General features: G+C 32.3%; 4 protein-coding genes across 4 annotated transcripts; all 4 read right to left on the reverse strand.

Moving 5' to 3' along the window:
• Positions 1 to 341: 341 nt before the first annotated feature.
• On the reverse strand, positions 342 to 915 carry LOC126674481 (cell wall / vacuolar inhibitor of fructosidase 1-like). Its single transcript, XM_050368927.1, has one exon. The coding sequence runs from the start codon at positions 905 to 907 to the stop codon at positions 392 to 394; it is 516 nt and encodes a 171-aa protein (XP_050224884.1). The 5' UTR covers positions 908 to 915; the 3' UTR covers positions 342 to 391.
• Positions 916 to 10,403: 9,488 nt separating this feature from the next.
• Positions 10,404 to 11,842, reverse strand: LOC126672831 (uncharacterized mitochondrial protein AtMg00310-like). The gene is made up of 2 exons (XM_050366783.1): positions 11,788 to 11,842; positions 10,404 to 10,939 (listed from the first exon to the last, which is right to left on the reverse strand). Exons 1-2 carry the CDS (start codon positions 11,840 to 11,842, stop codon positions 10,404 to 10,406), a joined length of 591 nt encoding a protein of 196 aa, XP_050222740.1.
• Positions 11,843 to 12,200: 358 nt separating this feature from the next.
• LOC126674429 (cell wall / vacuolar inhibitor of fructosidase 1-like) lies at positions 12,201 to 12,900 on the reverse strand. The gene has a single exon (XM_050368872.1). It carries the CDS (start codon positions 12,881 to 12,883, stop codon positions 12,368 to 12,370), a length of 516 nt encoding a protein of 171 aa, XP_050224829.1. The 5' UTR covers positions 12,884 to 12,900; the 3' UTR covers positions 12,201 to 12,367.
• A 2,855-nt stretch (positions 12,901 to 15,755) lies between these two features.
• On the reverse strand, positions 15,756 to 20,487 carry LOC126672832 (uncharacterized). Its single transcript, XM_050366784.1, has 8 exons — positions 20,282 to 20,487; positions 19,999 to 20,107; positions 19,838 to 19,927; positions 19,344 to 19,454; positions 18,779 to 18,971; positions 17,529 to 17,656; positions 16,230 to 16,521; positions 15,756 to 15,850 (listed from the first exon to the last, which is right to left on the reverse strand). The coding sequence occupies exons 1-8, from the start codon at positions 20,455 to 20,457 to the stop codon at positions 15,756 to 15,758; spliced, it is 1,194 nt and encodes a 397-aa protein (XP_050222741.1). The 5' UTR covers positions 20,458 to 20,487.
• Between the last annotated feature and the right edge of the window lie 373 nt (positions 20,488 to 20,860).

Below are 20,860 nucleotides of genomic sequence, written 5' to 3' on the forward strand. Positions count from 1 at the left end.
TACCTCTCTTTACAAAATTGTTCTCTTTTTTTAAAATCTAAATCAAATCTTTGATTTATTTTTTCGGTGAAGAAGCTGTAATTTTATATTTTAAACCCAAAATCATAGTTTCTTCACTCATTTTTATAGGTTGTTTTCAATGTATTTTAATATTACTTTAATTCAAATCAATTTCCAAGTAAAATATGTATTTATCTTAGATTAATTAATAACAAATAAATTAAAAATAATGTTAATATTAAAAGGTAATATCAAATATAATTTATTATTTATATTATCATTATCTTATCACATTACGAGCCACGTGCGTAGCACGTAAAAGATACTATATAATAAAATAATTAAAGAACCATTGACAAATTTATTTTTTGTCAAAAAATAATTAATAAGATCAAAGCAAAAGCTGTATAATAGCCAAAGCAATGGTAGAAGATTGCTTCACCGCATTATTCAACTGAGTCATCGGCGATTTTCCATGAAAACTATTCTCACAGTCAGTGGCTTCATTAGCAGCATCATTAGCACCAGCCTGACCAAATTTTGGCTGACCTTTCGTCAAAGCTTCAATGGCTGACGGTATACCACCGTTTAAAACTGCGTTATACGCACCAGCACACGAACTGAAACTTTTCTTCAGCTCCGGCGAACTCTTACCAATTTGCTGATGAATGAAATTTACTGACGCAGTTGCTTTAGCTTTTATTACATTCACCATAATTAGGGCTAACTTTGTTGTGTCTGCATTTAAGCTGCTCGGGTCTGATTTAAGAAAGCTGATGCAGAGACTAGGGTTTGGTGTTTGACTGCATATTTTTGAGATGAGATTTGCATCAGATAATACAGAATTGCATTGGATTAGGATGACAATTAGGGTTACAAAGAGAACAAAAATGGAGGGTTTTGTCATTGTTTTTGTTTTTTTAATTGTTTATGATTTTGTGGAAAGTTTAGGTCTTTTATAGGTAGATTTTTGATATTTAAATGGTTTTAATTTACTATATTTGTAATTATTGGATTAACATTTGACTCTCATTGATGACCGTGATTAACTCATTGCTAAATTAGGAATATTATAGAAATAGTTGGAGATTTTTCTTAAGAAACATAAAAGATAAAAATAAAATGAATTGTGTTTTGTTAAATTACTTAATTTAGCCTTTTAAAGGTAAAATATAGTAGTAACTAGAAATCTGAATGCAATGAAAAGATAATGACGGGATAATTTAAAATGCAATGGAAATAATAGGTAGTTATATATTCAAAATCAATTTGACTAATATAGAAATCGCAATGGTGAAGTTTATCGTATTTGGGAATATTTTAAACCTCGGATCGGTGAGAAAACCGGTGTGACTAGAACCGGTTTAACCTTTTAAATAAAAAGTAATTTTGTAGTAACAAGAAACGTAAAAAGATAAAAATAAAATGAATTTCGTTTTGTTAAATAACTTAAATTAGCCTTTTAAGTAGTAAATAGAAATTTGAATACAATGAGTGGATAATGACGGGATAATTTAAAATGCAATGGAAATAATAGGTAGTTATTCAAAATCAATTTTTTTTTCACAACATAATACACATTCTCAATAGAGTACTACTCAAATTCAACATGCTTTGAACAAAATTAATCAAGGAAAACTTCACAAAATACAAACACGATTTATTGACCAATAACTAGAAATAACTTAAACTCTAGCAACTTCAATACATTATATAACAAAAAAAAGGCTAAAATAGCGGAAAATTAAAGAAAACATTATACTACCAATAGGTTTTTGAGCTGGTTCTTGATTGAGCTCATATTTTTCATGATTCATTAATATAAATTGAACTTCTGCCGGCTTTAACCATCGAATTTGTGCTTCTTCAAACAGTACATTTATATCATATCCTCCACCTGATTGCGACATATCGGAATCCTGCAACTCTCCGTACCGGAAATTAACTCAGTTGAGCTTCACTAGCTCATTTTGTAACCGTTTTTAAAGAATTTATGATCGGGAAATAAAAAACTGAAACGGAGCAGCTGTTAATAATTGAAACCGTAACAGTACGGTTCTTAGTAATATGCTGAACCGGATCAGGGTAGAACCCGAAACTGGATAACAAAAATTCGGGTTACAGAGAAACTATTCAAAATCAATTTGACTAATATAGAAATCGCAATGGAGATGTGAAGCTTATCGTATTTGGGAATATTTTAAACCTCGGATCGATGAGAGAACCTACGTGATGAGCGATTTAAGGTTGAATCGGTTCAACAAGTTCAACCATCAGTTCAATCTTTTAAATAAAAATAATCTTTTATATACTTTTATATATACATAACATGAAATTAAGAAGGTATTGTATTTTAGTATATAAAATTATTTTAATTATTTTAAAATACTCTAATCATTTATAAATTATATAAAATTATTTTACTTATATTAAAACATTAACTATAATATTAATTTAATTAGTTTTTAAAAAAAAATCATAAGTTTATCTAAAAATATCTAAATAAGTTTAAACTAAATACTGCTTCTTATAATAAATAATTTTAAATAATTTTATTGAATATTATATAATAAAAAATATTTATAGTTTAATAAGTAAAAGTAAATATTATGCTATTTACGGTCATTTTATATATAAACAGCAACAGTTAATTAATCAAATCTCACCAAAGGTAATTGGATCCTTAATGGTTTTAATTCCTAAGGTAATTGGATTTTTTAATATCAAGGACTTCCGCCCTATTAGCTTGGTGAATGACTTATACAAACTTTTATCTAAAGCCTTGTCTTTGCGCTTAACTCCTCTTCTACTCATGATTGTTTCGGAAACTCAGCACGCTTTTTGAAGGGTAGAAGCATCCTTAACTGTTCTATGATTGCTAACGAACTAATTCACCTAGCAAACAAGAGGAAGCATAAACTGCTTATTCTGAAGCTTGATTTTCAGAAGACTTTTGACAGTATTGATTGGAAGTGCTAGTTATTGGTTATGCGGTGTATGAGTTTTCCCCAAAAATGGCTTGATTGGATGTCGTATTGTCTTTCTACGGCTACAACAACGATCTTGGTTAACGGCAGTCCTATGAATCCTATTAAGCTGCAACGGGGTGTGCGTCAGGGTGAGCCAATCTCTCCCTATTTGTTTGTCTTAGCAGTTGAGGGCCTGAAATGCATTCTCGATAAATCTTGCCAATTGGGTTTTACTCGAGGTTATTCTTTTGTAGATGAGGTTGATCCGATTTATTTGTTACAGTTTGCTGATGATACCCTTATTTTTGTTCCTTATGATATAGAGTATTTGAACAATATGACTCGAATTCTTCGATGCTTTGAAGTTATGTATGGCTTGAAGATTAATTTCCATAAAAGCTCCATTATATAAATTAATATCAGTGGTGGAGATTTAGCTACACCAGCACAGATAGTGGGTTGTAAAGTTGAGTCTTTCCCTATTAAATATCTTGGTCTACCTCTAGTGAGGCGTCAGTTGTCTTCTGGGTTTTGGGATCACGTTGTAGACAGATTTAAATCTAAATTGCATTATGGAAGGGGTCTCTACTGTCCTCTGCAGGCAAGTTAGTTATTACTCCCTCCGTCCCAATAGAGTTGTCCACTTTGAGACATTTTTTGTCCCAAAACTCTTTTTCATTTTCAAAAAGTAACTAATTTTTACATTCAATTTTCCTATATTACCCCTATTTAAAATCCACTAATGAGTAAATTGAAAGTAAATTGCAAGTGGATCCTATATTAAATAAGGGTATGACAAGAAAAGCAAAAAAAAAATTATATAACCCATAAATAATAATTACTTTTCTTAAACGTGTGATAAAGGTAAAGTGGACAACTCTATTGGGACGGAGGGAGTGTAAAATTTGTCTTGTTTAGTATGCCGGTTTACTTTATGTCTGTTTTCAATATGCCTAACAGGGATATGAAGCTGTTGAGTTATGGCTCATATAGTTCCTTATTGGATTAGAACTTAAATTGTGTCTTAATGGTTCACTATAAATAGAGGTGATGACCCTATTGTAAACTCACAACAAACATATAGAATAAATTCTCTCTCTACCGTGGAGTAGATCGTATTGATCGAACCACGTAAAAAATCTTGTGTGATTCTTTTCTCTTCTCTTATTTATTTTCTGCTGCGCTAACAAGTGGTATCGGAGCCTAGATTTCAAATCTGAGATTCTAGGTATTTTGTTGATTGAAGATGTCGCTTCATAAATTCGATATTGAGAAATTCAATGGTTCGAATGACTTTACTTTGTGGAAAGTCAAGATGAAGGCTGTTTCGGTTCAGCAAGGATGCGTAGCGGCGTTAGGAGGAGAAAGCAATTTACCGGAAGGTTTGTCTGTGGGAGAGAAGTCAGATATTATGTCAAAGGCACATAGTACGATTCTATTGAGTCTTTCTGATAAGGTGTTGAGAGAGGTTATCGGTGAAGGAACTGCTGATGCTTTATGGGGAGCGTTGGAGAGCAAGTTTCAGAAGAAATCTCTTACAAACCGGTTGTATCAGAAACAATGTTTGTATACATTGAGGATGACGGAAAATACTCAGGTAAGATATCATGTTAATAACTTCAATCGAATTGTTATAGATTTACAAGGTGTTGGTGTTTCGATTGAAGAAGAGGATCAAGCCCTCATTCTTTTATGTTCTTTGCCCAGTTCATATGAAAACTTTGTTGATACAATGTTATATGGTAGAGATTCGATTTCTGTTAGTGATCTAAAGGATGCTTTGCAATCCAAAGAACTAAAGAAAAAGGTCTCTAACTCTAATGAGGAGGAATCGGTTTCTGGTCTTGTGGTGAGTCGGGGCAGGAGTCATGAGAGAGATGGTGGGAAAGGAAACAGGTCGCGTTCCAAATCGAAGTTTAATGGACGACGATGCTATCACTGCAAGGAGCAGGGGCACTTTAGAAGAGATTGTCCGAAGCTGAAAAAAGGTGGCGAAAACAAGGAATCAAGCGGTAATGCTAATGCAGCTGTGGTACAGGAGAGTTCTGATGAGGAAGAAAGCGGTGATGTTTTGACTGTGAGTACATCAAGTTCTGATAGTACCTGGGTCCTAGATACTGGTGCATCTTATCATATGTCTTCTAGAAAGGAATTGTTTAATTCTTTCAAGGAGTGGAATGGCACTGTAAAGGTGGCGAATGATAAGGAGCTTGCTGTCAAGGGTAGTGGTTCTGTTCAGATCAAGATGTATGATGGTATGGTTAGAACATTTGATGCTTGGTTTATTCCTGAACTGTGGAAGAACTTGATTTTTGTGGGTACACTTGACAAGCAAGGGTACAACCACTCAGGTGGAGATGGACAGATCAGAATTTCTAAAGGTGCATTGACTGTGATGAAGGGTCTGCTACAACACGGCATTTATATTCTCACAGGGAGTGCAGTAGTGGGAACTGTGGCGGTTGCTCGGTCCTTGGAGGTACATGATGGTAAAACCGAGTTGTGGCATCAGAGGTTAGGTCATATGAGTAAGAGGGGGCTATCCATATTGAGTAAACAAGGGTTGTTAGAAGGAGCGGAAATGGGAAAGCTGAAGTTTTGTGAAACTTGTATTCTTGGCAAGCAACGCAGGGTGAAATTCACTTCTGGAAGGCACACTTCTAAAGGCATCCTGGATTATATTCACTCGGATTTATGGGGTCCTGCTCGGGTTGAATCCCACAGGGGACTCAAATATTTTGTGACCTTTATCGATGACTACTCGAGAAAGGTGTGGTTGTATTTTCTGAAATTGAAGGATGAAGTGTTTGGGCGGTTCAAGGAGTGGAAGACCATGGTTGAAAAACATACTGGAAGACAGGTCAAGACACTCAGGACGGACAACGGGTTAGAGTTTTGCAATGCACCATTCGATGACTTCTGTAGAAAGGAAGGTATAGTGAGGCATCACACTGTACGGTACACGCCACAGCAGAATGGGGTTGCAGAGCGGATGAACTAAACACTACTACAGCGTGCTCGGTGCATGCGATTAAACGCGGGTCTTCCAAAGCGTTTCTGGGCTGAAGCAGTTAACACTGCTTGTTATCTGGTGAATAGATCGCCATCTACTGCAATTGATTTGAAGACACCTCAAGAGGTATGGTATGGTAAACCCTCTGATTATTATGGCTTGCGTGTTTTCGATTGTGTTGCCTATGCTCATGTTAATGATGGTAAACTTGAGGCGAGGGCAATGAAATGCATATTTCTAGGGTATGCGACTAGAGTTAAAGGGTACAGACTGTGGTGCACAGAGATGGATAGAACTCCAAAACTGATTATTAGTAGAGACGTAACCTTTGATGAATCTACTATGTTTGGCCAGAAAGAGGAACTTGGTGATCTTGCAGGAAAAACTGATCTGGGTGCTAGCTAGAAGGTGGAGTTTGTAGCTCCAAATAGGATTACTACTGATCCTATAAGCGAGCCTAATGAAGAAGTGGTAGAAGAGAGTATAGCAACAAGGAGAGGAAGAAGGCAAATCAGAACACCAATGAGATATGTGGATTGTGTTGATACGGTTGATACTAATCCTATGGCTTATGCTTTGGCAATAAGTGAGATCATTGATTCTGATGAGCCGCAATCGTATAAAGAGGCAGTGCAGAGTAGAGAAGCATCTGACTTGGTTAATGTACGCATTGCATGAGGCCCTTAAGGGGCATGGATGGCAGAGAGAGTTGGTCTTGGTTAACTTTGACTTTGGAGTAATTTTAAGTCAAGGTGGAGAGTTTATTCTGTGATGCAAGTTGGTGGCCTTTGTGATTTGCTGAAGAAGGTTTCAAGATTAATCTTGTTGGATGTAATCGCCAAGGTGGAGATTGTTGAGTTATGGATCATATAGTTCCTTATTGGATTAGGACTTAAATTGTGTCTTAATGGTTCACTATAAATAAAGAGAAGAGAAAAGAATCACACAAGATTTTTTACGTGGTTCGATCAATACGATCTACTCCACGGTAGAGAGATAATTTATTCTATATGTTTGTTGTGAGTTTACAATAGGGTCATCACCTCTATTTATAGTGAACCATTAAGACACAATTTAAGTCCTAATCCAATAAGGAACTATATGAGCCATAACTCAACAATCTCCACCTTGGCGAATACACCAACAAGATTAATCTTGAAACCTTCTTCAGCAAATCACAAAGGCCACCAAATTGCATCACAGAATAAACTCTCCACCTTGACTTAAAATTACTCCAAAGTCAAAGTTAACCAAGACCAAATTCTCTCTCTGTCCGTGGAGTAGATCGCATTGATCGAACCACGTAAAAATCTTGTGTGATTCTTTTCTCTTCTCTTATTTATTTTCTGCTGCGCTAACAATTGGAATCAGAGCCCGGTTCGGCTGGGTGGAACTTGGTGACTCCGGGTAGCTATCCCGAAAGGGTTGGAGTCTAGTTCCGAGGTAAGTTGAGCGATCCAATGTGGAAGGGTATCACACTTAAGGGGGAGATTGTTGAATATTAAGTGTGATGGAAATCACACATTGGAAAGATATGAGTAGAATGTGGAATATATAAGTGGGATGGACTACCTAACCCATTATCTTAGGGTTTTGGGTTTGATGTGGTGTCCGGCCCACGGTTATATGCTTCACATTTTGGGCCTCATGAATGTATTCTCCCATACATTACGCTCAACTTGGACCAACAGAAGCCTTTCTCTAGAAAGGTGATATTTCATCTAAAACCCTTTGTAAAGTTTCTTGAAAGATTATTTGTCAGGATTTTGATATGGCCGGTTTGGATATTTCGAATCTTAGAGTAAGAAATCAAAATTTGTTATTCAAATGGGTTTGGAAATTGCACTTTAATAACAGAACTTCACTGTGGTCAAATGTTATATCTACCTGCTCCAATATCTCTGATTGAAATTCATTATTTTATGGAGATCTAAAGAAAATGTCTAGTATTTAAAAGAGAATTAAAAAAAGTGTTGTGGGGATGTATTAATGTGGAAAATTTTCATTTATAATATTTTGTATAAGGTGGGTGACGGTGCTCTTGTAATGGTTTGGTATGATAATTGGTCCGGAAATGGAACCGGTAAATAGTTATTTGCTAAACTCTTTAATCTTTCTAATCAAAAGCATGCATATATCGATGATGTTAGACGTAACGGTTGGAGATGGAGAAGACGTCTCAGAGGGCCAGAACAGCTGCTTCTGCATAATTTTCAAATTTTATTTGATGATATTAATTTTATTGATGGGAGAATTGATGTCATTTTATGGAATACACCCTCAACTGTTTACTCGGCCGCTTCATTATGCAAATTTGTGTCCACTGTCACTTCTCATTTGCATGGATTGAATGCTCCCCATGCACGTAATATGGCACCTGCTTCTCATATTAATAATTTAATTGTGGTGACTGGACGTGATGATGTCCCTATTTCTAGACATGAAGAGCTAATTGGTGAGTTGTATTCTGCTCCTTCTCGCCATGTTGATGACAGGATTGGAAAAAATGTTGGACGAAGACAGGGGACAGATATGGAGGCATGGGAATGAACTGATTGGTAGAGAAAGAGTGGTAAAGACTTCATCCTATGCTCAGGTATGGAATTCACAGGCACCTCCTCGTGTTAAATTTTTCATTTGAGTTATTTTACATAATCGAGTTTCCACTTTGGAATTTTTAGCGCGACGTTTTATAGTTTCTTTTGATAATTCCATGTGCTCTCTTTGCAATTTGGTAGAGTCGCAGAAACATTTGTTTATTCATTGTATTTTTGCAAGGAATATTTTTGGCGTGATACAGAGATTGGATATCGCTTGAGTGTTTCCGAATTCTTCTGAAGAATTTATGATGCAGTGGAAGAGTGCTGTTCCGAGAGGACCCTACTGGAAACTTTGGGAGGTTTTATGGTGTTTGATGGTTTAGGAGATATGGAAATCTAAAAACCGCAGCGGAATGAAAATTCTTCTATAGAGACAGTGATTTTTAGTTGTTTTACAAAGGCAACTTTTCTCTTTAAATGTTGTAATAGCGTTTCAGTTATTCGGGTAATGGATTTTTTTAGAAATCCATTTTGTATTTTGTATTCGAACATGTGATTTTCTTATCCGTTTCCTATAGCCTAAGCCTTTAGTGTGCCACTTAGAGTGTGCCACTTTTTGTGCGAAAGCTATATATTTCGGTTTTGTCACTTCTTGTGGCTTTAATATAAGTTTTTTTTTTAGAATAAAAGAGCATCTTTATTAAGCCATAACGGAAGCAATTACAAGCGTAAGAAATGCAGGAAAATTATTAAACCATTCCTGCTGGCCTGACATAGAACGAGAGGCTTGCGCTAACAAATGCGCATCTTCATTCGCAGACCGTCTTACAAAAATAAACCGACAGTTACTAAATTGCTTCGCTAGAGTAATACACTCATCAATAATCAGATCAGTACCGGCTTTTAAAGGCAACCGAAGATCCAGAATAATGTCTAAGGCATCTGACTCAATGATAACATTCTGGTGACCTTTCAGCCAACTCAAGGCTTCCTTAATGGCTATCAGCTCAGCCATTCTTGCTGTGGAAGAACCCATATATGCAGCAGCTCTAGCTTGGACCAGTCAACCTACATCATGTCTGACCACGCAAGAAACACCAATACCACTCCCATCAGAGAAGACGGCAGCATCAACGTTGGCTTTAATCCAACCTCTTGGAGGAGCTCTCCAAACCATCAAACCGTCATCTTTACCCAGGCTTGAAGATAGCTGCTGGCCATACTTTTTCTGCGCAAATTGCCACGCCACTAAGTCGCTAGCTGCTGAGTTTACTATCTGCTCCGGAAAACCCCATTTATCGTTCCACACGACTTCATTACGATGCAGCCATAATTTCCAGCAAATCATTGCTATGTCGTTCCTCTCTTCCGTATTTCTGGGATTCAACGCTTGTAGCAGCCACTCCTGAATGCTCAAGTTATCATCGGCCGGCACCTGAATTCCTTGTCTCCTCCAACAGTCTTTAGCAACCTGACACTGAAAAATAACGTGTTCCACAGATTCCTGTCCTGAATTACAAGTTTTGCAAACCAACTGAACTTGAATTCGTTTCTGAGATAGTGCTACCATAGTTGAGAGATACGATTTGCACGCTCTCCACAAGAAATTCCTCACTTTCATAGGGACATTCAACTTCCAAATTAATCTTCAAATTCCATACACGTTACCTGTAATTTCCCAATGCAAAAGACGGTATCCAGTCTTAACTGAATAGTTGCCTCTTTTCTCATGCACCCAATTCCAGTAATCTTCTTCTCTTCGTTGGAATAATGGGACTTTCAGGATTCGCTCCATTGTTGAATGGGAGAACATATCAGACAGCAATCCCAAATCCCAATTTCTCGAATTGGGTTCGAATAACTGATTAACAGTTACGTTATTCAACCCGGTGCCACTTCATTTACGAACCCGCTACTCCCATCAACAAGCCAGGGATCACTCCAAACTCGTGTTTTCAAACCAGAGCCAATCCCCCTCCTCACTCCACTCCGCATCATATCCTTAGTTGCAAAAATACTCCTCCACGTATAACTCGGATTGTTTCCAATACTAGCATCCAAGAAATTTCCCGAGGGAAAATACTTCGCCGAAAGCACTTTAAAGCACAACGACTCTTGATTATTTAATAACCTCCAAGATTGACGAGCAAGCATAGCAATATTGAATTCATGTAGATTTTTGAAACCCATACCACCGAAACTCTTTGACGTACATAGATTATTCCAGTTAGTCCACGAAATACCTTTCCTGCTTGATGTATCTCGCCCCCACCAATAAGAGTTCTTCATTCGTTGAAGCTCTGCGCAAAGATCCACATGAATTAAAAAGACAGACATAATATGATTGGGCATAGCCTGAGCAACCGATTTAAGTAGAACCTCTTTGCCGCCAGAGGAAATAGTCTTGCTACGCCAACCTTGTATTCATAAAAAGAAATTAAATTATTTAGAAAAGATAAAAAGTGGCTTGTAATTTAGAACACTAAAAATAATAAAATGACTTATCAATTTAGAACGAAAGAAATATAATATAACTAAATAAAGATAAATTCAAGTATCATAATTTTTTTTCTAATTTTATATAATTTTTAAAAGTATAATTTTTTAATTTTTTAATTTGAACGACCAATTAATTAAAAATTTAATCAATCAGTGTTGATATTGTACATTTCTTTCTGATATTCAAACATATCCATATCATTCATATGTAGGATTTTCTTTTGATATATAATTCGAATTAAAAAGGAGTTAATTATAATTATTCATAAATTTATTTTTATATTACTATTTTCATAAATTTATAAATTGGTACTATTTTTCTACATATATTATATTTTTCAACTAAAACTATCTTTTATAAGGGAATTTCAGTTATATAAATATAAAAATTAAGAAAATAGTAATTTTGTAAATTTTAAAAAAAAAACAGAAATTCGGATTTAAATTTGGAGGTAATAGCAATTAATTCTTAATATTAAATTTTTGATTAAAAACATGAACTCATGGTGTTGGAATTGTAAGTGTTCAAGTTTATGCTTGCTTGATCCTGCCTCTCTTTACAAAATTGTTTTTTTTTTAAATCTAAATCAAATATTTGATTTATTTTTCCGGTGAAGAAGCTGAAATTTTATATTTTAAACCTAAAATCGTAATTTCTTCAGTCATTTTTATAGGTTGTTTTCAATGTATTATAATATTACTTTAATGTAATTTAATTCTTGGTAAAAAGAAAAAACAGAGATGAAATTATAAATTAAAATAAAACAAAGTTTTTGGAAATTAGGAATGGGGGTAACCATCCCAAGTCTTTTCTCCGTCATTGGATCAACAAAATAAAACACACAAGCAAACAAATCGTAAATAGACCCAACAAAACAAGCAATGGCTATATATTTACATCACCAAGACTTCGAACATTTAGCCAATGAATCTATATTTGTAAAAATAAAACAGAAGGTAAAAATAATCTTTTCTAGTCATATAGATCTTTGTTGTTATTTTTTCACCATTTGGATCTTTAAAAATTTTAAACATTGCAAATAAACTCTCTCATGTTTGAAAAAAAAATGACAGAAATAACTAAAAACGTGAGGGAATGAATAACAAATAAATAAATTGAAGGGCTTATATGCTCTTTTAAAAAAACTTAAAGGTGAGCTTATGTGAATAACAAATAAATTAATTAAAAGAGCTTATATGCTCTTTTTAATAGAATTAAAGGGTCTTATTGGACCTTTTAAAAATATTGGCAGTACAACAATAATAACAAGATGACAATAATATATAATAAAAAAATTAAAGAACCATTGACAAATTAAATTTTTGTCAAAAATTAATTAATAAAATCACAGCAAAAGCTGTATAATAGCCGAAGCAATGGTAGAAGATTGCTTCACCGCATTATTCAACTGAGTCATCGGCGATTTTCCATGAAAACTATTCTCACAGTCAGTGGCTTCATTAGCAGCATCATTAGCACCAGCCTGACCAAATTTTGGCTGGCCTTTCGTCAAAGCTTCAATGGCTGACGGTATACCACCGTTTAAAACTGCGTTATACGCACCAGCACACGAACTGAAACTTTTCTTCAGCTCCGGCGAACTCTTACCAATTTGCTGATGAATGAAATTTACTGACGCAGTTGCTTTAGCTTTTATTACATTCACCATAATTAGGGCTAACTTTGTTGTGTCTGCATTTAAGCTGCTCGGGTCTGATTTAAGAAAGCTGATGCAGAGACTAGGGTTTGGTGTTTGACTGCATGTTTTTGAGATGAGATTTGCATCAGATAATACAGAATTGCATTGGATTAGGATGACAATTAGGGTTACAAAGAGAACAAAAATGGAGGATTTTGTCATTGTTTTTGTTTTTTTAATTGTTTATGATTTTGTGGAAAGTTTAGGTCTTTTATAGGTAAATTTTTGTCTAATGATTTTAATTTAGTTTACTATATTTGTAATTATTGGATTAACGTTTGACTCTCATTGATCACCGTAATTAACTCGTTGCTAAATTAGGAATATGATAGAAATAGTTGGAGATTTTTCTTAAGAAACATAAAAAGATAAAACTTACATGAGTTGCGTTTTGTTAAATAACTTAATTTAGCCTTTTAAAGGTAAAATATAGTAACTAGAAATCTGAATACAATGAGTGGATAATGACCGGATAATTTAAAATGTAATGGAAATAATAGGTAGTTATTTAAAATAAATTTGATTAATATAGAAATCGCAACGGAGATGATGAAGCTAATCGTATTTGGCAATATTTTAAAACCCGAATCGGTAAGGGAATCGGAGTGACTAGCGACTTACGAACCACCGGTTCAACCTTTTAAATAAGAAGTAATTTTTTATATATATTTATATGTACATAACATGGAATTAAGAAGGTATTGTATTTTAGACTTTCAGATGGATATGGTGGGTTTATATTATGCATAAGCCCTTTTCATTTTATCAAATACAATGATAATGTTTTAGGTTTTATTGTCAATTGATAATTAATATTTTTTGTTCTTCTTATATTTTGAAAGTTAAACCTTCAAAAAATACCAAATTTTTGTAATTTTTGTCAGTTATAAACAAATCTTTTAAAATTTAAAAATATAATCTGTTTTAGCAAATTATATTTCTTTTATAACCAAATTCAAAGCAAACCGATTTTGTTGCCAACATAACAATCATGTATGTAAAATTTAATAAAAATAAAATATTAAATATTTGCGTGTTGTATCATAATAAAAGGTTTAATCATAATAAAAAAATTCAAACCGATTAAAAAATAGTTATAAAAGAAACATAATATATAAAAACGGACTATATTTGCAAATTTTAAAAAGTATAACCATAACTAATAAAAATAGTAAGGTTTGGTAACTTTTGAGTGTTTGGCCTATTTTGAAGGGTTTACTAAACATAATTTTTTTCATCATTATCATTTTGATCCCAATTTGGAGCTGCTTCAAAGCTGAAGTGTGAAACTTTACTGAACTTGGAATTGTCGGCCATCTAAAGCTTTCTTCTTTTAAATCCGATCAGGCTGTTGAAATGAGTCGAACCAAACGGTTTTTTGGCTCAACCAGTTCTACAGTTTTCTAATTTGGGTTAAATGCAAATTCATACACCAATTTTGACCTAATTTGCAATTACAACATAAACTTTGGAACTTGGCAATGTCAGTAACGAACTATACACTTTTGGCGAATCGATACACCAAACTCAAAAAACACTAACATGGACATTGTAATATACCGCCATGTGTCATTGCATAATTGGTCGGTGTACCAATTTGCCAAAAAATAAAAGTTGGTTACCGATATTGCCAAGTTTAAAAGTTTATGTTGTAATTGCAAATTAGGTCAAAGTTGGTGTATGAATTTGCATTTAACCCTTCTAATTTTTAACGGTTTTTTTCGGTTCAAATAGGTTGAACCGAATTTTCAAGTTTTAAGAGATATTCAAACCAGACTGACCTCTGGTTTCCGGTTGAACCGGCCGGGCGAATCCAAATTTTAAAATATTGGTATTTGGATGAAAAGATAAAAAGGGAAGTTATACAGAGACTAATTCCATAATTTTTGTAAGCAATAATTCTAAAAAATAAAAAGAAATATTAAAATTTTGGGGTCTCTAAATACAATAATATATCAAAAGATTCTAAGTATACATATTTATACTCTAAATAAAAGTACCTATAGGGAGGAAAATAACTACATTTATAATAATATTAGTTAGACTAAATAATATAATATTTAACTTTCTATTAACGTTCTAATATTGATTTCATAAAAAAAAAGTTCTACTATTGAAATAATTTATCTAAAATTAATATTAATTAAGATAATCGATTTGGAGTAACTTTTTTATATCTATTATTGCTTTATGTGATTTACATGTATCTCGTAATATGACATGCCAATTATAATAATTAACATAAATTATTATTGAAAAAGTAACTGTAGTTTTCTTTATTAAATAATTTAAGTAATAGTTCCAATGCAATTTTAATTAATATATAATTAATAAATGATAAATATAGAAAATAAATAAATAGTAAATTATATAATTATATAATTGTCCTTACTAAAAATAGATAAAACTTATTTTGTTTCTATTGTTTACTTGGCTAAACTTGCATTAGCTTAATTTTGGCAAAAAAATAGTTCATTTGGTTATTGATAGATCCAGTAACCTATTTATTTGATATTTACTTTTACAAAAGAATATTTACATAGCTTATTTATATATACATATATTTAAATTTCATCCAATAATAAATATTATTTATTTATTTAATCGAGTATTGAATTCATTAATTATTAAAATAATTAGTATAATTTAATTTAATATTTCAAATAAAGTATAAATGTGATCAAAAAGATAGAAATATTTAGAGAAAAAAAGTATAAATTGACGATAAAAATACATATAATCTAATAACAGTATAAAAATCTTAATCCTTTTTTTCTTAATTGATAATTGTCTGAATTTTTAATGAAAAACACACATGAATTAAGATCAAATAGCATAAGCACTGGACAGCTGTTAGATTGTGAGTTCAATTTTTTCCACAAACGCTTTTCTCTCTCCAATTTCAATATAAAAAAATCTTTGGTGACTATGTCTCCTCATCTTAGTGATAAAGCACAATTTAGGTTATTTCCTTTACGGAGTGATTCTAATTAGTAGTGTTTAACAATTGAACCGGACCGGTCGGTCAAATCAGTTACACCAGAAACCGGCTAATAGTCTGATTCAAAACTGTAAAATAGCCAAAATCTGCAATTGAACCAGGTTGGACCGAATTGAACCGATAAAAATCTGGAGGTTAAACTAGACAATAAGATTTAGTGACGAAAAAATTTGTCCATAATACCAAATATTCGTCGCCGATTCTAAATTTTTTTTAATTTTTTTTTAAATTTATTAAACTGGTTGAATCAGTTCAATAGGTTTAAACCGAAAACCGGTGGCCTCACCGGTTTGCCCACTCGTTCGATTTTTAAAATACTGATTTTAATATTCCTGCATTTTTGGGTAAGATGCCTTACGAAAAGTTTAGAATTTTAAGCTATTTTACAAAAAAAAATATCAAACTTTAATTTATTTATTTAAAATCAAGAAATTTCAGTGTTTTTAGTACAAAAAAATATAATTTTAATTAATTTATGTGGATATCTATTTTAAGATCTAGTAATACAAGGGATGCATTTGGCTCTCAAAAAATTAAGGCAGCCATCCCAATTATATTTCTTAGGAAAAGCTCTTACTTCACTTCTTGTAGGTGGAAAATCTTCATCATTCAAACTCAAATCTTCATCATCTTCATCACTCTTCCATTTCAGTTTAAAATTTGCTGCCCTACCATGCCTCAATGACCAAACCTCTTCTTTGCTAGGAACTATGAACTCCTCAGGAAACACGACTGGAATAAATAATCTTGTGCAGCAGTACAGAATCACAAACTCACACCGTTCTATATTTATTCTCCTCTGAAAGAAAATAATATTCAAATTAATAAATGTTATTATTGATTAGTTACTTAATTCATTACACTAACACATAAGTCACTTTCAGCAACACTATCGATGTTGTTGCAATAATACATAAGGCAGCAGATATAAAAAAAACCGTTGCATTAGTTTAAGAAAATGTAACAATTTGACTGAATCTGGTAACAATATTTTTAAACTAATATATTTTATTATCTCATAAAAAATTATGTTTTAACGATATTATAAGTCCTAGTAAACAATGAACTACACAATATTACAATAAACTTTTAGAATCATGTTGTCCATGCATTAGCAAAATGAGGTGTTTTTATCGGTAGTGAACGAATAATTGACAGTGAATTTTCTTTTCCGGTCAACAAACTTGTTGATTTTTCAGTTTAATTAATAAAGTTCATACTTTCCTCTAAAAAAACTTTTAAAATCAGTGAATAACTTGCAGGTTATTAATTCTTATTTGAACTATGAAAGTGAATGGGTCAAAAGTTTAGTAAATGGGCTAAAAATTTCTCTTTATTATGTTTATCAATTTCATTTTCATTTTTTAAGTTTGTTTTCAATTTCTGTTCGTTTATGGTCGCATTTTTTAAAAAAAATATATTTCAATTTTCACTTTCAATTACGCGATTTATCCAAATTGGAGTGGAAAAAATTTAAATATGTTGTTTATATTACTACATATTATTTCAATTTTGCATTTTATTCATAATAAATTTTAAAAATGAAGTAATATGAGAGGTATATTTGAACTTTTTCAACGCTCCAATTTGGACAATTGGCTATAATTGAAAGTAAAAATTGAGAAATGCATTAAAATTGATGATTTTGAAAGATGTGGCCATAAACGAAAAAATCAAAAAGATAGAATACGTTTAAGTGATTACGCCAATTTTATTTGGCAATCTTTTGATTAAAATATTGAAACAGTTTTAAGTAGAAAAACCTGAAATTGAAATAAATTTAATTAAGGTTTTATATGCTCTTACCATTTGGAAATATTTGACTGTAAACATTTCCATGCATTCATTATACTTTTCAATAGAGACCGCTTTGATGTTCAAAACAATAGCTGATGCTGCTATAATTGAAGGCTTGAAAATTGTAGATGTTTGCACTGCAATAATCAATTATAATCATCAATTCGAGAAATCGATATTTGTTCTCAACTTATAATAATAGGAAAAAAAATTAGATAAACCTAGTTTGTCATACTTATAATGTGACATAGCGCTAAGTTGCATAGACTTATTTAAGTTTTTGACATGTTTTAAAATCTTTGAAATTTTACATTTATAATCAATTATTATAAAAACAAATATTATTTTTCCGTTTTCTAGCGTTTTGTCATTTTAACGTCTTTTTCGATGCAATATTGATATGACTTAATTGGGTTAAAAGTGTCCGATCACTTGAGGCCACATCAATCGATAATTGATTTGTTTTTAGGCAAAATGATTTTTATATATCCACATCTTTAATCAAAATAGTAAATTTATTTTTAAAATAAATTGTGATAATATGATTTGTCAATTTTGTAATTTGTGATAAATATATTCAACTCTAATGTTAAACCTATTTATAGATATAAGACCGTCATTTTAACTCACAAAATGCTTTCTATACTGAAATTAAAAGATCAATTGTGTAAATTAATCATTCATAAAATTTAAAACTAATCATCAATTATGAAATTATATCCCCAAAATAGGTTTGAAATGAGAATTGGATATATATGTCTCAAAATATAAAATTGATGATCAGATTGTCACAAAAATTGTTGGGTCAATGTCAACTATATATACGTTTTTTCAATTTAATCATGATTTATAAAACGTCTCCATATATACACCAACTTTTATTTTGTGTCACATTGATACAGTGGCTCATAATCCGATATGATTTGCTGAGATGGAAGTCAATTTTTAGTTGTCGCCTCAGCAAATTACACTGGATTATGAACCGGTGTCTATTGACACAAAAGAGAGTGTATATATTTAAGATGTTTTATAAATCATGATTAAATTGAAATAACGTGTGTAGTTGATGAATTTATATGATATTATTCGATATATTTATCATTTTGATCAAAGATGTTGAATATATCAAAAAATTACTCGAATTTTAATGTAATTAGTAATTACATCATGCACTATTAAACAAACAATTATAACTATAATTAATGAATTGAGTTCGTCTAAGAACTTCTTACGATATTAGTATATTATAAATTTGTTACCTCCTTGTGATTGAATTATGAGTCGGATGACATTTATTTTGAAGCTCGTTTCCGGTATTTTTGCTAGCCACAAGAAGATTGATACGTAAGATAGCGGATTGTCGTAATCCTTAGGCTTACCAATTCTTTTAAGAATCAGTCTCTTAACCTTGTAAATGTCTCTTTTACAGATCTTCTTATCTATATTTTGATCCTGTAATTTAACAAATAAAATAAAATTTATTGATTAAGAGATGTCAAATTAGACTACTGGTACCCACCATGAGTTGACTCAATTGGTCACAAGTGTGGACAATAAGCATGAGACTTAAAAAAACAAAGGTTCGAATCTCATATCCCACAATTGGGGCTTATTGGAAGAATTTATGAATGAGTCGTTAAAAGGCCCATATTAAGTGGGAGGTCCGGGCGGTGGGATGCCGAGGCTAGCCTCCCCGAAAGTTTACTCAGGTGGTCGGGCTCCGCCCTAAAGGATGGTCGGGCTCCGCCGGAGGTTCCCTCGTCACCAAAACAAATAAATTAAACTACTGGGATTGTAAAGTAACAAAATTGAAAATTAAGGTACCATACTCATTTTCTTGCGGCAAGAATTATATTTCTCCGCCTTGAACGCAATAGACATGCAACTAATTGCTAGGGCACGAACACGATAAGAAACATCTTTCTTTTCCGAAATCTAAACAAAATAATTCCAAGTTAGTACAATAAGCACCAACACTTTTAGGGTTAAAATTTTGAATGATACTAAATTTTTTATCATATTTTTAATTTGACACTAGAACTATAATATACATTAACAATAATCGTTCCAGATCAAAATATATTGATCTCAATATTGCTGACAAAAGACGTCGTAGAAGTATATTTCAAAAATATAATCATTTAGTCGTCATATCCTATCGGAAGGTGACGAACTGACAATGTACCATTGCTACGTATAAAATTTAAATTCTTTAATGCAATTAAAATGTTAATAATAACATAGTGGTGTGTATGACAAAAATTTGGCATCATCCGGTGACAATTATAGCAAGTAATGGTAAGATGAGTTTCTCATACCCGCAATCTATTTCCTCTTGATATGAATCGATCAAACACATTCATGGCCAAATATCGAACATATGCATCAAATTTATCATTCTTTGAATTCTGCATCATTTGTAGAGGTTTCCGTCACATAAAATAGTATTAATAACTAAAGAATTTAAAAGAGAACTTACTTGAGCGATCAATGCTGCAGTATTTTTTCTTAATTTCGGACAAATATCATCATAAATATATGAGTGATCAGCGCGAGATTCATTCTCTAACCAATTCTTCAGCTGTGTCCTAATAATCAAGAGATAAATAGAGTAATTTGTAAGGCTATGGTGTTCGATATTATGTTCAGAAACATTAAATTGTTTTTTTTTATAAACGGGTGCTAGCCAACGCTTATATCATTTGAGTTATAAAGCTCATTGATATAAACACTAAAATTAACAATAGAAAAGTAGAATTTACGGAAGCTCTTTATCGCATCGGAGAAGAATTTCGGCATCGTTTGTTATCATAAAATCCCACTCTTTGCAAATGCTTCTGCAGCGCATCAAAGAGTCGAGAGGTAATCGCAAAAATATTTCCACGACCAATTCATGAGGAAGTGACATATTTCGCTTTCGACCAAGAAGCTTTTGCATTTTGGCTTTGATCAAACAAACCCTAATTAATTGCTTTAACTATCTTACGAAGTCGCAGGATAATCAAATTGATAACATGTTTTAATTACTTGAAGAGACAGTATTCTAACCCAAAACAAATATCTTCTAGTTGATATTGACTTAACCACTTCTTTTTTTCTCAAGAAAATCAATTCATATTTAGTTGGCTTAATTGTCAAATTAATTCAAAACTTTCACAGGCCTTTCAATTTTAGCATCAATTTTATAATTTACCATAAATAATTATGAACTTTTGCATATCTTTCAATTTTAGCACAAACTTTTGAATTTAACAAAATATACACTAAACATCAATTGTATTTTTAAATATGACACTCTCCTAAAATTTAAGCAAAAAATTCATAATATAGCATCAAATATT

Source organism: Mercurialis annua, linkage group LG3 (genome assembly GCF_937616625.2).
Source record: "Mercurialis annua linkage group LG3, ddMerAnnu1.2, whole genome shotgun sequence".
Classification (NCBI taxonomy): Eukaryota; Viridiplantae; Streptophyta; class Magnoliopsida; order Malpighiales; family Euphorbiaceae; genus Mercurialis; species Mercurialis annua.

Excerpts from the sequence above, each read along its gene's own strand:
- LOC126674481 (XM_050368927.1), bottom strand. The coding sequence starts at position 907 with ATGACAAAACCCTCCATTTTTGTTCTCTTTGTAACCCTAATTGTCATC.
- LOC126672831 (XM_050366783.1), bottom strand. The coding sequence starts at position 11,842 with ATGACGGAGAAAAGACTTGGGATGGTTACCCCCATTCCTAATTTCCAA. Across the intron at positions 10,940-11,787 it reads TCCTAATTTCCAAAAACTTT|GTTGGCGTAGCAAGACTATT; the intron begins GTTTTATTTTAA and ends TATGAATACAAG.
- LOC126674429 (XM_050368872.1), bottom strand. The coding sequence starts at position 12,883 with ATGACAAAATCCTCCATTTTTGTTCTCTTTGTAACCCTAATTGTCATC.
- LOC126672832 (XM_050366784.1), bottom strand. The coding sequence starts at position 20,457 with ATGCAAAAGCTTCTTGGTCGAAAGCGAAATATGTCACTTCCTCATGAA. Across the intron at positions 19,455-19,837 it reads CAAGAGGAAATAGATTGCGG|ATTTCGGAAAAGAAAGATGT; the intron begins GTATGAGAAACT and ends TATTTTGTTTAG. Across the intron at positions 17,657-18,778 it reads CATAATTCAATCACAAGGAG|TGCAAACATCTACAATTTTC; the intron begins GTAACAAATTTA and ends TGATTATTGCAG.